Source organism: Letharia lupina (genome assembly GCF_014066315.1).
Source record: "Letharia lupina isolate WasteWater1 chromosome Unknown contig_7, whole genome shotgun sequence".
Classification (NCBI taxonomy): domain Eukaryota; kingdom Fungi; phylum Ascomycota; class Lecanoromycetes; order Lecanorales; family Parmeliaceae; genus Letharia; species Letharia lupina.
Window position 1 is genome coordinate 2,113,455 of NW_023502976.1, and position 14,524 is coordinate 2,127,978.

At 51.1% G+C, this 14,524-nt stretch overlaps 7 protein-coding genes across 7 annotated transcripts; 3 read left to right on the forward strand and 4 right to left on the reverse strand.

Moving 5' to 3' along the window:
• Positions 1-916: 916 nt before the first annotated feature.
• On the reverse strand, positions 917-2,048 carry HO133_009863 (uncharacterized protein; the record flags this gene model as incomplete). The annotated part of the gene is made up of 2 exons (XM_037300722.1): positions 917-1,321; positions 1,689-2,048. The coding sequence occupies 2 exons, from the start codon at positions 2,046-2,048 to the stop codon at positions 917-919; spliced, it is 765 nt and encodes a 254-aa protein (XP_037154570.1).
• Positions 2,049-2,161: 113 nt separating this feature from the next.
• Positions 2,162-2,721, reverse strand: HO133_009864 (uncharacterized protein; the record flags this gene model as incomplete). Its single annotated transcript, XM_037300723.1, has 2 exons — positions 2,162-2,505; positions 2,697-2,721. The coding sequence occupies 2 exons, from the start codon at positions 2,719-2,721 to the stop codon at positions 2,162-2,164; spliced, it is 369 nt and encodes a 122-aa protein (XP_037154571.1).
• Positions 2,722-4,537: 1,816 nt separating this feature from the next.
• HO133_009865 (uncharacterized protein) lies at positions 4,538-5,148 on the reverse strand (the record flags this gene model as incomplete). The annotated part of the gene is made up of 2 exons (XM_037300724.1): positions 4,538-5,064; positions 5,088-5,148. The coding sequence occupies 2 exons, from the start codon at positions 5,146-5,148 to the stop codon at positions 4,538-4,540; spliced, it is 588 nt and encodes a 195-aa protein (XP_037154572.1).
• Positions 5,149-5,354: 206 nt separating this feature from the next.
• On the forward strand, positions 5,355-7,078 carry HO133_009866 (uncharacterized protein; the record flags this gene model as incomplete). The annotated part of the gene is made up of 4 exons (XM_037300725.1): positions 5,355-5,603; positions 6,097-6,317; positions 6,422-6,713; positions 6,872-7,078. 4 exons carry the CDS (start codon positions 5,355-5,357, stop codon positions 7,076-7,078), a joined length of 969 nt encoding a protein of 322 aa, XP_037154573.1.
• A 1,177-nt stretch (positions 7,079-8,255) lies between these two features.
• HO133_009867 (uncharacterized protein) lies at positions 8,256-9,266 on the forward strand (the record flags this gene model as incomplete). Its single annotated transcript, XM_037300726.1, has 2 exons — positions 8,256-9,035; positions 9,075-9,266. 2 exons carry the CDS (start codon positions 8,256-8,258, stop codon positions 9,264-9,266), a joined length of 972 nt encoding a protein of 323 aa, XP_037154574.1.
• A 113-nt stretch (positions 9,267-9,379) lies between these two features.
• On the reverse strand, positions 9,380-11,198 carry HO133_009868 (uncharacterized protein; the record flags this gene model as incomplete). Its single annotated transcript, XM_037300727.1, has 3 exons — positions 9,380-10,222; positions 10,291-10,375; positions 10,429-11,198. 3 exons carry the CDS (start codon positions 11,196-11,198, stop codon positions 9,380-9,382), a joined length of 1,698 nt encoding a protein of 565 aa, XP_037154575.1.
• Positions 11,199-12,444: 1,246 nt separating this feature from the next.
• On the forward strand, positions 12,445-13,959 carry HO133_009869 (uncharacterized protein; the record flags this gene model as incomplete). The annotated part of the gene is made up of 3 exons (XM_037300728.1): positions 12,445-12,481; positions 12,759-13,728; positions 13,890-13,959. The coding sequence occupies 3 exons, from the start codon at positions 12,445-12,447 to the stop codon at positions 13,957-13,959; spliced, it is 1,077 nt and encodes a 358-aa protein (XP_037154576.1).
• Positions 13,960-14,524: the final 565 nt, after the last annotated feature.

Below are 14,524 nucleotides of genomic sequence, written 5' to 3' on the forward strand. Positions count from 1 at the left end.
CTCTTGCGATTAGGTGCTTCCCTCGGCCGAAGATGGGGTACCGAAAAGCACAGGCGAGATATCACCAGACCGTTGAGAGACATGGAGAAAGCTCTCCAAGCGTTGAGAACACTGGATCTATTTAACCTTTGGTCAAGGCGCTGCTTAGAGCAATCTCGAGCAATCAAAAGCATAAAAAATAATGATATCCTGAGATCACTCTCGGCTCTTACTCGCCAGCATTGAAGGACCAAAGCCACTGGCTCCGACCACCAGTGTCTCTAGCCCGCACTACCTCCTAAATGACTGAAGCTTGGAAAGGTTCTCTGATCTCCAGACACGTGAAGACTCGGGTTCTGCCTCGAGCAATCAAAAGAACTAGAAACAACGTTATCCTGAGGTCCCTCTCCGCTCTCTCTCGCTAGCGTTGAAGGAGTAGGGCAAGCCCCTGGCTCAGACTACCAGAGTCTCCAGTCCGCACTTCCGCTCGGCGCCATTGCCATCATCATCCAACTGAATGTCTCGGTATTGAAACCACAATACTCCTTGTCCTGCTCCTCCAAGCACTGTGACACCGGCCTGTACACTAGTACGATAGCTCGCTGCATACATGCGTTCGGTTCCTGCTACATATTGACAGCGCGGGTTCGAATGCTTCTACATCCCCCAATGTCCACCACTTCGTCATGTACCTCATCTCACCATCGCAGCCAATGGTCCCGTTGCATTCTAGATTCTGTACAGCTACACTCACGGTACCAATCCCCCCATCCCCTCCGGTCTTCCTTCGACTTCTTCTCTCTCGGGACCAGGCAGCTAGACCCTCCTGCAGAATAGGAGACGGGCGTCGATGGGATATCGAAGGAGAACGAAAGAGCCGACTCAAGCGCATAGGAGCCATCGGGAAGCTCCACATCGTCGGATGGCGGGACTATCTCTAACGCTGTGGATAGCGTAATTTGGCTCGGGTGGTCTGGCAGAAAGAAGCATTTCCTTCCGTCTCCTGAAGTAATACTTCAGTGTCTGCAATCGCCCTTCGACAGTTCTGTACAGCCCACCCGTACATTCGCTCCGCGTCGGACAAAGCCTCAACGTCGTCGGCATCAGGCCCTCTCCGGGAACCGACGAAGCGGGCTTGGGTTTGCCCTATTTGATCGGAACGCGAGATCGACACATGTGGGCTCCGGGGCTTTGAATGGAAGGCGCGCTCGAAGACTTGCGGTCCCTGCGGATGGTCGATCGTGCTTCCGAGACGACCCTTTTTCCGCCCCCGTCTGCTCTCGCAGGGATGGGGTTTTTGTGTGAGATTCGATGCTAGCACGCGGACGAGCTTGGGGCCTGTCTGCGGAACGGAATGCGATGGTGGGAGTGGGGCACTGGTGCCGGCAGTGAGGCAGCGTTCAATTGGGTGAATTGAAAAGTTGTCGATGATGGATTTCATCGTAACTTGGGCTGATTACCAGTCCGCTGTTCAGGTATCAGATGAGGAGTTCCTATCTTGTAACAGGCTTCCCTATACCCGAGATTCTCTGAGCAGGCGTATCGGTCCATGTCGGCTTCGGTGCTCGAACCGAGTGCGGACAGGAGACCGGGCGTTCTCGCCTTCTTTTATAACGCCGACGTCGTCCACGGCGCTAGCGTCCTCTGTGTCGCCGAGATATCTCCTCCGCTCGCGGGCCATCTCTGCTTCGGGGCGCCTTTTTTCTCACTTGCCGAATCGTCCTCGGTGAAGCGGTGATTGTGTTGTAGGTGATCGGGTGGCCGGTCTTGTACGGCGTCAAGATCTCATCGAGGTTTTGTATCGTGTCCTTGAGCTTTCGATCTATGGGAGTGGTCAAGGAGGGCTTCGGTGGTCGGTTCGGTCGGCCGAGTGGGAGTTTTAGGAGATCTAGAGAGGATCGCGCAGCTTGCGAGACGGGTTTCAAGTGTTGCCGAGCTGGTTGCAACTGAGGCTGCGATTTGTGACCGAAGAGATTGCCAACAGTGAGGGGGCTGAACGTTCCTGGCATTTCCCAACCTCTGGTGATATCCCTGATTACGTCAATAAAGTCTGCTCTTGATACTACCATTATGTTCGTCGCTGGATCGGCAGAGCTGGTGTTTCCTCCCACGATACGACGTCGCTGTCCTCGAAGCACGCATTCGGATTCCGAATCAGAGCCCGAAGTCACATGGTGTAAGATTAGCCGTGTGACTCGCCGAAGCAGTTGTGCCCGTCAACACCGTCGGGCGCGGCCTTGAAGATCGTTTGGAACGCCGGACTGATCTGCAATAGGAACAGTCGCTGTTGATCCCAGCCGTCTCGATCGGGGCCGAGTCGGACTAACGTGCCACGACCGTCGTTGATCTTCCCTTCCATGTCTCCGATGAGCATCGGCAGCTCGGCCCGGATCCGATCGGAGAGGATCTTGCCGAGCCTTTTCCCGCAATGCGTGGATACCAACGGCGAGCGTCCCTTGCGAGATGTCGCCGTGGCCCTCGATTGAGGAGTCGTCGCTCGGAATCGTAACGAGCTCTCCCTCAAGCCTGAAATTTTTGTTACTCATTCAGTACCGACCTGGAACAGAACATCTACCTTCCTTGCCCTTCCCTTCGGTTTACTTTTAGCGAGCGTCAGGGTCCCTTTCGCTACGATTTCGCTACGCCTCGAGGGGAACAGAAGTATGCGTACGTGCGTGCGTGTGTAGGTAGATGGTTCGTTCGTTGGGTGTGAATACGCTGTATATGTAGATATGTAGGCATGACGGACGGGGGAGATTAACGACCCTGGTCCGGGAATAGGGTAGGTATGAGATGGGCGATGGGCTACGGGAATTTGGAATGGCCGGGAAGCGGGGTGGGGGCTCAGTGGGAGGGAGGAGAGGAGATGGTGTGCACGGGCAGCGGCGCGGGTGCAGGTGCGGTTATGATTGGTGGGATCGTTGTGAGCTGTTGGATTCGATCGATGGGTGGTTGGCATGAGGATTGGAGCATCACTGCCACCCCTTGTTATTTGGTTGGCTTGAGTAGGTCATGGTTTGCACTTTTTCTCTGTTTGCGTTCGGTTGGATTCAAAATTTCCTATACCGTACTAGATATGATAGAATACAAATGTTAATATCCCATACCTTATCAGAGTATGGTATGACAGATCAATATCCCATACTATACCATATCTTTCCGGCCAGTAAATTTATAAGATCAAATTTTAGAATTTTTCCATTTTTGAAAAGCGTACTCGTACTATCCAGAAGTGAGCTACCTCGCTTAATAGCGCCGGGAGAGTTGACCAATCAAACTACGATTTTCGTGGTGAACTAAGTAGTTTGATTGGTCAACTCTCCCGGCGCTATTAAGCGAGGTAGCTCACTTCTGGATAGTACGAGTAAGCTGCGGGCTATATTTTAAAAAAAAAATTAACAGATTTCAATAGAAAATTATAAAGTTATTAGATGATTAAAAGTAGCGAAAGAATATTTTAATAATTACGAACGTTAATTTATTTACCCGCGATATCTAGTTAAAAAGCGTAAATCTATTAAATTTATAATTAGCTATATATATAAATTTAAGATTTTCTAGCTTAGTCTTATCTTATTCTTTTATATATAAATTAGTATATATAATAGAATAAGATAGGGCTGAGCTTGAAAACCTTGAATTTGTATGTGCAGCCAATCATAAATTCAGGGTCACTACGCTCTTTGGTTAGACCGGCTGAGTCATCGCGGGTAAATAAACTAGCGTCCGCAACCATCAAAAAAATGTAGTCGGACAGCCCTGATTAAAAAATAGGTATACATTATTTGATTTTAGAATAACTTTTTTATTTTCTATTAAAATTTTGCGATTTTTTTTTAAATTATAAAACGAAATGTGGGCTTTTGAAGAGAAAAAGAATTCTTAAATTTAGTCTTATAATTATTAAAGCGCAAGGAATTCAAATATCGCTCACCAAAGATCGCTCACCAAAGATCGCTCACCTACTTACTCGATAGCCCTGATCAAAAAAATGATTATGAATTTAATTCATAGGCCTTTACTCGTATATACTAATAATAATAATATTATTATTATTAAAAAAGAACTTATTTAAAAGAGAGCTTTATATAAGTTTTATAAATTAATATCTAAACTAGTTTAATTAAATTTAAAAAATTATATAATATATTTCTAAAGTCTTAATAATAGCTTTTTATAATAATTCTATAGTAATTATAAAAATAATATATATACTTTATATAAAAGTCAAGAAATATACTTGGAAGGAATCGCGAAACGAAGTCCTATAACTTTTTTGTAACCATCAAATGTCGGCAACGCCGTTACCATACCGCGTTCCGCTCCGTCCTTGCGCCCCCAACGCCCAAACCCTTGACACCGTCCTTGATCCTGCTACCCCTTTCCCATAAAACCCTCTGATATCTTATCTACCAACCCTCATCTAATTTCTCCAATCCTGGTGCTTGATCCATCCGGCACGCTTTGGCCGACTTATGCATGTTCATACTCCCTCGTCCGTCAACATCCAATTACCAAGGCCTCTTCGCAACCCTGGAACGCCTGCCGTTTACATCGGCTAGGTACTCCAACGCCTAGTCGGCAGCGCTCGCGGTGCTCTTCTGTGCCTTTTGAAGCCCACTATTCCGATGATGATCGCGACAATGACACCGACGCCGGGCAAGACCACACCGATGGCGATGGTCGAAGGACCGCTCAGTCCGCCATCGTTACCGCTTCCTTTTTGACCTTGTGAGGATGAGGGTGAGGGTGGAAAAGTGGTGGAGGAAGATTGGGTAGGACGGGGTATACCCGTTGCAGGATTTGGCTGCGAGGTTGGAGCCTGCGATTCCGGTACGAAGGATGTAGATGGTATGTCCGTTGCAAGAGTTTGCTGCGAGGACGAAGTCGGAGGTACGGGTACAGAGGATGTAGATGGTGAAGTGGTGGAGGGCACAGAGGTTCCCCAGCTCGTGATGTAGCCGGTATCGCTTGTGCCGTTGAGCTGAGGACAGTCCACACTGAAGGTGCTAATGCTTCTGCTCGTACAACTTTCCAGAGGTACCAGTGTAGCGTTGCTGTTGCAGTAATCCGTATAGATCGTGACTGAAAGGAATCATAATCAGTACATTCCGTCTTGGTTGGAAGCAGCTTCAAAGAAGCGAGCGTGGTAGATACCGGAGCAGCCATTGTCAATGGTGCTCGAACTGGCGCTATTGATGAATGTGGGAAATTGCCCACAATGGCCATTTGCCAGATCGGTGTGTGTGTACACCGTGGCGTAAAGCGTCTTGCAGGAGGAATCGGTGTAAAAGCGGACGGATGTTGTGGCGGAGACGGGGATGATATTGTGTAGGTGCAACAATATTAAAGCAACAGGTAAATAACGCCCTGCCATGGCTCTAAGCTCAGGATCAAAAAGACCGGAAGTTGGCAAGGGGTCAACAAAGGCAAATGCAATGGGTGTGTCCTCAGCTGAGATTGCATTTTCAGCTGAGGTCACATTGGAGCGTGTCAGACAAGACTGCGGCGTCAGCAAGGCTGGATCGGTACCCGGTTTTATGTATAAATTCATTGGGACCGACAGCCCCTTTCCTGCAAAACTTGAAGGATTACGCGCGCCGGTACCCAATCAGCTGGATATGGTAAGCCGGGCTGTCCTCCTGCATAATCAATATGCTAGATAACGCATCTGGCTGCCACTCTCGCCAGCAGCCTTATCGCTAATGGAATCCAAGATTGAGTTCTCGTCGGATGATAAACGGATTAATACGACGGTCTTCAAAGGCTTCATAGACTTCTCAGCTTCACTCGAGCCTTTTTATAAGTACTTCTGTAAGATGTTGTTCCGAGGTCTTCTCTAACCTTATCGCTGGGCCATCATAAACACGTCTGCCATGCACCTAAAAATGACTCAACGCAAAAACAGCCATGGCTCCATAGATTGCAACACTCCAATTAAATCTCGGCAGCGACAGTCATATATAGCGGCCATAATGTAAAAACTATGCCAAGCTGAGGTAGAGTATAGCAACGACACTAAGCGGAGCTCCCCACCTTCCAAGCTCCACCGACGGGCTTCGGAGAGCTTCGCCTCCCCAACGTTTGAGTATGACGTAGGAATTGTATGTGATGTAGGAGGAGAGGAAGGCTGCCACGGTGAAAGAAAAACTGGCGTTGAAGGCGACTGAGCCGCCGATGTTCAAGAGGGAGAGTAGGCAGGTTAAGACGAAAGAGACGGAGATGGCGTTGAGGAGGATGTCCCAGCCTGGTTTGACCCTTGGCATGAGCAAGACTGCCCACATCATTCCTAGGGGAAGCACCGGCGAGGCATCTCTGATCTCTTCCGCTCCCATGGAGTCAGCAGCCACAGTTTGCTACGCCTTGGCTCTGAAGCCTTACACATATGCATGGCCGAATTAGGTTCAGTCAGTGAGTACACTAGACCAGTGATTTCAATCAGACAAGAGAGCCCCAAGCAGGGCCAGCCACCATTGTTTTGGAACTCGGTGAATACGAGTCTTCCAGGTATCTTCTTGGGAGCAAGGACCCAGAGTGGGATGAGGATGGCAAAGAAGCCACAAACGTGGATGACCACCATCAATCCCTCAATCAAGGGCAATCTCTTCGCGAAAAAGGTGTTGAATGAGATGGCAACGATGGCAACTGCAATGATGAGGAGTCCCGTGCCATCTCTCGAAGACGTAGCTAGGGTCGTTGAGGATCATTATGCCCGGCATTTGGACCGCGACGAGGTATCCGCCACGGGCGATACTGACTTGCCATCCGAGCACACAAAGCCAGCCTAACACGCAATTTTGTGAGAGATGTCCAGCATTTCAGGCCTCGTCTGGGCTCTACTTACCAATTATGAAGCTCAGGATCCTTTGAGCACTTGAAGGCACGAATGTAGAAACCCAATGGTATTGCCCACCCGATGTCGGAGCCATACAAAGTGTCAGCAATGGACCACGACAATGGTCTGGAGAGATCCTACACAAAGGCCAACACCGCCATCGACAACACAGCGGTTCCGAAGCCGAGCACTGAGACGACATGCATCCAGACTGAGCCGGCAAGACCGCCGTTCATCAGTCCATATGAGCTGGCCCTGCACTAAAACATCAATCGTGAGTCAACCGGTTTTCCATTCCAACAGCGATATACAGTAAAACCGCTTCCCATGTGCACATGAGAACTGCCGTGCATCCTAGAATCGAAATGTATCGAAAATTACGCTCTTTCACTTTAGCAATCATCTGACACCTAGCAAACCTACTCAAGAGCATTTTCTCACGCGTAATCCCTGCTTCTTGCCCACTCTATGCATGTCATATCAGTCTGCAGCGGTGCCATCCTTGCTAAGCACAGTATCTTTGTGGGAATAGATATTCACTGCGAACTGTTCACCAGGGCTAGGACCATTCTTTTTGCACATACTAGCCGAGGTGAGAATCAAATGCTTAGGTTATCAAGTTATGAAGTGAATCAGAATCTGACATGAGAAGAATGTGTCTAGGAATGAGGGAAGTGAAACATACAAAAGGCCTGCCAGTTCGAGCATTCGAACGAAAAAGCATCCATAACATATGAACGCAACTGCTAAAGACGCACGAGCGTTGGCCGCAGAAACGACCAGATTTTCAGGGAGAGGCTTGCGAGACAAATTCACCTGCCTTGTTCTGACTGCCATGGCATATGTAAGCATGCCTCACGCCTCATGCCCACCTAGGACGACCAGCTGGGGGAGGGTGTATCGAAATCTACCACGCCGTCTGGCTCGCTGGATAGCTTGCTCGAAGATACCCCCTATTCTGCACCAGATTTCGACCTGCACTCCGGACATACTATCCAGCCGGCGTGAAAATGATATATACAGAGAAGTTCTTCACATTACCAAGTTTGATGCATCTGGGCAGAGGTGACTTGAATCGTGTCATCTTCACACTTTACTTGGACACAGATTGAGTGACCGGGCAGGCGGATACAACGTATTGTCAGAGAAGAAGAAGAAGTTTTTTCTCTGGGCTGTGAAACGCCATCTCTAGCTGTTCACATTAGCCCAGTAGCATGATTCAGAACCGACTTCTCAATCAAACGTAATTGCGGATGCATTTAGAACATCTGTACTTTCTGAAAAGAAGAATTGTATGAGATGAGATCAAATCCAGCTGGAAAATTTTGTAGACCTTTTCACCCGAGCTACCCGGCGCAAGAACAACCACAACGTCAACGACAACCACTCACCACCACCCTCATTCATCCTCACAACACCATCCCATTCTCACCTTTCAACCATGACATCTAACCCCAACCTCTACGGCCTCCCCCGCCCCCGAACCTCCAAACCCACCAAACCCACACCCTCCTCCAACGCCGCCTTCACCTCAGCCCTCTCCTCCCTCCTCGCCCTCCCCTCCCCCTCCACCACCACTACCCCCGGCCGCGCCCGCCCTTCCAGATCCAAACCCGACATCTTCACCGCCCACAACAAAGGCGCCAAAAAGCGCGCCCTGGCCGACATCTCCGGCCCGCAATCCCACGCCCGGACCAGCGACGCCGTCGACGCCGCCACGCTGCACCGTTCGAAGCGGAAAATGGAGGACAAGGCCAGACTGTACGCGAGCATGAAGCGCGGCGACTACGTCCCCCCGGCCGACGGCGGCACGAACAAGGAGGAAAACGCGCTCGTGGATTTCGATCGCAAGTGGGCCGAGGCGGACGAGGCGGGCGAGGCGGGGAGATACGAGACGGAATCCGACGATGGCGGGGACAGCGTCGACGACGGGGGGGAGGGGGAGGAGAGGGTGGAATACGAAGACGAATTCGGCCGTCTCCGGCACGGCACGCGAGCCTCGGCGTCGCGGGAGCTCCGCCGCCGCGACGCCGCCGCGCACGCGGAGGAAGAGCTGGGCCGCATGCGGGCGCGGCCGGCGCGGCCGGAGGGCCTGATCGTCGGCGACACGATCCAGGCGGCGGCGTTCAACCCGGCGGCGGCGGGCATGGAGGCGCTGGCGCGGAAGCGGGACCGCAGCCTCACGCCGCCGGAGGAGGTGCACTATGATGCCGGGAGCGAGGTGAGGAGTAAGGGGGTGGGGTTTTATCGGTTCAGTAAGGACGGGGAGGGGAGGCGGAGGGAGATGGATGCGTTGGGCAGGGAGAGGGAGGAGACGGAGAGGGGGAGGAGGGAGGGGGTGGAGAGGAGGGAGAGGAGGAGGGGGGAGGTGGAGGAGAGGAAGAGGGTGATTGCGAAGAAGAGGGGGGAGAGGCTGGCGGAGAGGTTTTTGAATGGGTTGGATGTGCCGTAGAGGGAGGAGGTTGGAGCTTACGGGGTTCTTGTGCGGTAGGGGTAGATGAGGTCCACTGAATTACTTGAGTATGAGAGGTTCAAATCTCTATCTACATATTACCCTTCCCATTCTTAATTGCCGTCGGGGACAGGCTTTGTGTCCAACTTTCCTCCCGTAGGACTGTTCGGGCCCACTGAAAACGAAATCCGTCGAGCGTTCACCTTGGAGCGCGCCTCCATGAGCGCTTTCGCCAGCTCCTCCTCATGCCTAGCCTTCCCCAACATCCCTTGAATCCACACGCGAGCGGTCGGAAAGAGTGCGCTGCCTCGGTGGAGGACCACGGTTTCACCGCGCGAGTTGATATTGAGAAGACTCGGGAAGAGACAAAGCGGGTCGAGACCCGTGGTGTCAATCTTTCCATCGGGCGGCATCGAGAGCTCCTCCAAACCGCACATGTCCTCCGCTTGCCATTTGTTCTCGTCGCTGGAATCGGGCTGCTTGAGGACGACAAGTCTGGCCTCGTCCTTCCGAGCGCTTTCCCATAGCGTGACCGACTTTGAGGCAATGCTGATCAAAGCCTCCTTGAGGTCTGCCGACTCAGATGGTGTAGTCAACGGTCGGAGGATCTCGAGCACTCGTTGCACCGTGGACTTTACTTGACTTGATTCGGTGATGGGTCCGCCACCAAGAGCGTCGATACCGCGTAGGGTCAAGACTCTCCATACACTCTCACTTCGTCCACCCGCGGCGGAGAGTGACTCGGACACTGCTTCCAAGAACTGGCTCACTCCTTGATGGTTCGGTAGGCGATCTGGCGGAAAGAATGGCTGCCATATGAAATCGCACAGGCAGATGGAGATGATATGTTGAACATTTCTCAACCTGAGGAACTCCGAAATTGGTGTCCGCCAGATCGGCGTTGGGCCAAAGACGGGACTCAACTTGCATAACTCTGAATGAACAGCGTCGGGGTACTGTATCCCGTTCCGTGTCGATAAGCTGGGCGTGATCCAAACAAGGAGTCAAGCGAATTTTGACTTACCTTCATGGCTTCTTCTGGTAGCTTCTGGAAGTATTTTAACGATATGGCTTTGATGGAATCACATATTTGCCGAAATTCATTGGAACTGAGAACATATTAGCATATGGCTGTTATCATCTGAAAGTGGATAGAACGGACTAAAACTCGATCGTTTGTCCCTCGATAGGGAATTCGGCCTTCAATTGCTTCAGCTCCGTAGTCAGCTTCTTGTTTCCCTCGCCTAGGGCATTTTCCAATAGAGCATGTTTTGTCTTCTTCGTCTTCAGCTTCTCTTCGGCCGCTGAGGATCGTTGTTCCAGCTCTCTATTCTTTGCTGACAAATTATCTTTTTGGTCCTTCAATTCTCGGACTTTCTGTTTTTGTTCTTCTTCGAATTCGGCTTTCTTCGTCTTCACGTGCTTGTGAAGTTTGGCTTTCTCCTCCTGCATTTTCCGTTTGTTCTCTTCCTCTCTACGTGCCTCTGCTTCGGTATACCGAGTTTCCAGCTCCTCTTTCATCTCTTGGCATCTCTTCCTTTCCTGGTCACAAGCTTCTTGCTCAGATTTGAGTTCCTCGTTTTCGTGTCGGAGATTTTCCATTTCTTCGCTCTTGATATGAGTCAATGTCTCCACTGTCTCGTTCAGTATTCTGATTTTGTTATCCTTCTCCATCTCCGTCCCATAAGCCCCTTCAACCACATCTATGTCTGGTGTGAATGAGGACTCCAGGTACTGCGCAATGCCTGCAAGGCGTTGTAGGGCCCGATTGGAGGAAGCTAGTACTTCAGCTGGGGATTGAGACCCTTCGGTACTGCGGCGGCTGAGACCACAGTTGTTGGAGGAGCCGGGTTCCTGATCCCTCTCTTGATCTGACCTTGTATCTCTGCGTTTAGATAGCCTGCCACGAGCACCATTCGCCGGGTTGGACATCGTATTCTGGCCCTGGAAAGTTTTTCACTTCTTTAGCTACTTTAATTTTGGAATTCAAACGCTCGAAAGACTCTGTTACGGCGAAGGATTCCGCTTACCTCTTCTTGAGCCTGCGCACCACCGAAGAAAGAAGACTCCGCACGATTAGAGAGACGACGCAGAAGACCGTTAAAGGTAGAGTGACTTTTTGAAATAGTACGTCTGCTCTCGGTCGGAAAGTTACGATTCGGGATACGAGGACGCATAGAGTCTCTCAGCGATGGCTAGGATAAATGGATTGAGGCATTTCGAGTGAAAGGTTCGGTATAACATACGCGGATGTGTCAGGCGACTTTGGATTTCTTGGGGGAACAAGAAACTACGCCATACCATATTGCATTGAGGTGTGGATGAAGATCCAATCATGCTAGTCCATGTGGTATCTTGGTATGTCCGAGGTGCTTGGTGGTAAGCGGTTCCACCAATAGGACAGAGTCAACTGTGTGCCATTCCCGGCCCATGTACAAAATACCACAGAAGTCTGAGGTCGTAATAGGCTCACTGCTGCGCTGGCACACCCCAACTGGTGATTGTGCATTGACCATGCAGGCATCATCACCGCGGGGCAGAAACGCGATAGCTTGGTGCACTCCTCATTCTGGTTAATTTTCCTGGCAAGCCCATTGCGTTGGTCTTTGACGCTGTAGCTCTGTGGCTATGGGCGTATTTTGGAAGCCATTATCAAGAACTTCAAAATCGCTCGTGCAAAGTCTTCCTTGTGCGAAGACTTGCTAGAACACTGACAATCTTGGTAGAGTTATCGATTGAAGAGTATCAAGGTTACTCCAAAATCGCCGCAGACATGCAGATCTGGTGAGGAAAGCGGAGGCATTCGCATATTCTTCAGCATGAGAGTTGGTGTCAAGCCCAGCTGAGAAGTCCAATCTCCCTCTCTTGCTAAGCACAACTCGAGCCACTGGCTTACACGCTTCCTATAAGTCCATCCGCTGATAATGCCGGCGAAGCTGCGATGATCTGCAGGTAGAGTTCGCGGAATTTTGGTGGGGTCCCTCGGGAAGCAGGGGGGATTACCCGTGTGCCCGTGTACCCGGCTCCTCGCTTAAAGTACCTTGAACCACGGTATTCCCATATACTTGTAGGGCTGACGCCGACGTCCGAATTTCGGAAGCAGCACCCCAGCTTCAAAAGTCAATTGTAGAATTTTCAACCCAACTTCATTGGGTACTGCCTGCTAAATGATCGAGATATGTCTTCCGTGAACCAGGTATATATAGCTGTTATAGGTGAGTTGCTGAGCTGGTCGATATTGTTTCAGATGTCCCTCTTGCCTGGCCTGTCTCTCTATTCTTGCGGACAAGAAACAAATCAAAAAATCGAACTCGCAATGGCATTTTCTGCTCCTGTCTAGAATGGACTGATTTCTCCAATCGATGGCCACTGTGATCTGAAACTTTTCGGCAACATGTGCTATTGATTCTTTCAGGTTCCTACATTCTTCGTGCTCGTTTCTCTAAGGCATTAGCCAAAACACTTCCTGCGACATAATCTGACACCCCCCAGGAGCCGGCGGCGTAGGCCGCCACTTCCTCTCCCAGCTCTCAGTTCTCAGTCACAAAGTCCCCAACATCTCCCTCGTCCTCATCTCCCGCTCCACCAAAAGCCTCCGCGCCTCCCACCGCACCACCCCCCTCTCCCTCGAGACGTGGGAAAAAGACCTCGAAGCATCCACCTCGCCCGCCCTCACAGTCGACCAGACTCTCAAGTTCCTACAAGAACTCCCCGACAAGCGCGTCCTAATTGACAACACCAGCAGCCAAGACGTCGCCGACGCTTATCCCGCGTTTTTGAACCACGGCATCAGCATTGTGACGCCCAACAAGAAAGCTTTCTCCAGCACCCTCGACCTCTGGCATTCCATCCACGAGTCTTCCTACCGCCCGTACGATCCTTATCTCGGCCGCGGCCTACTGTATCATGAATCCTCCGTCGGCGCCGGCCTCCCCATCATCTCCACCCTCAAAGACCTCATCGACACCGGCGACACCGTCCGCCGCATCGAGGGCGTCTTCTCCGGCACCATGAGCTTCCTCTTCAACAACTTCGCGCCCGTGGACGGCAAAGGCGGCAAATGGAGCGCGGAAGTCCGAAAGGCGAAGGAGGCAGGCTTCACCGAACCGGACCCCCGCGACGATCTCAACGGCGTCGATGTAGCGCGGAAACTGGTGATTCTCGCGAGGCTGGTGGGGTTGCAGGTTCAGAGCACGGAGAGCTTCCCCGTGCAGTCGCTTATTCCGGTGGAGCTGGAAGGGGCGGAGAGCGGAGAGGTGTTCATGGAACGGTTGGGCGAGTTCGACAAGCAGATGGACGAGGTGAAGAATGAAGCTGTGCTTGAGGGAAAAGTGGTGAGGTTCGTGGGCAGCGTGGATGTGGGGAGGAGGGCGCTGAAGGTGGGGCTGGAGAAGCTGGACAAGGCCCATCCGATTGCGGGACTCGAGGGGAGCGATAATATTGTCAGCTTCTATACGGAGAGGTATGGGGATCATCCGTTGGTTGTAAGGGGGGCTGGGTGAGTCCCTTTTTTTCTTTTCTTTATCTTCCTTTCCTTTCCCTCTCCATTTCCTGGCGAGGCGTGAGATGGTGTCGGCGGTGTAGACTTCGTGAACATTACGCTAATAAAACTACGCATCACAGCGCCGGCGGCGCCGTCACCGCCATGGGCGTCACGGCCGATTTGATCAAAGTCATCCAGCGCGTCTCGTAGACCTGTCGAATCACTCTACCCTACATCTACCTGCGTCGTAGGCGGTGGACACGATCATAACTGTGCCCGAAAGAATATCCGATGCGAGCCTCGTCAACTATCTCAACTCCGAACTATCTTCCAAATCCTCAGCCTCGGACCTGTCAGCGAACCTTCAATCAAGTATCGTATGTAGAGGGCGCTGAATCAGCCCGTCCGTCCATCCATACTTACTTACATACATACCTACTATGCGGGCGCCTACCCCCTCTTGATTGTATATATTAAACCAAGTAAGTTGTAGATAAGATGAAAATGCACGTATGGTGTCTAGGTATGTTCGTTCGGTGATGTAGATTGGATCGAACACCGTAATCGATGGGTTTGTAGTAAGCTAAGATATACTCCTGAGATGGAATCTTCTCGTGCAGGAAGGAGCTCAGGTGCGGGTCTTGGTTTGTTTTGCGCTTGTTGAAAGAAGGGAGAGGGGGGATAGGGGTGAAGGGGAGGAAGGAAGATAAAATGAACATAGTGTAGGTATTGTTGGTAAGTCATCTTGGGGATCGGTGTCGAGGATGTTTTTTGA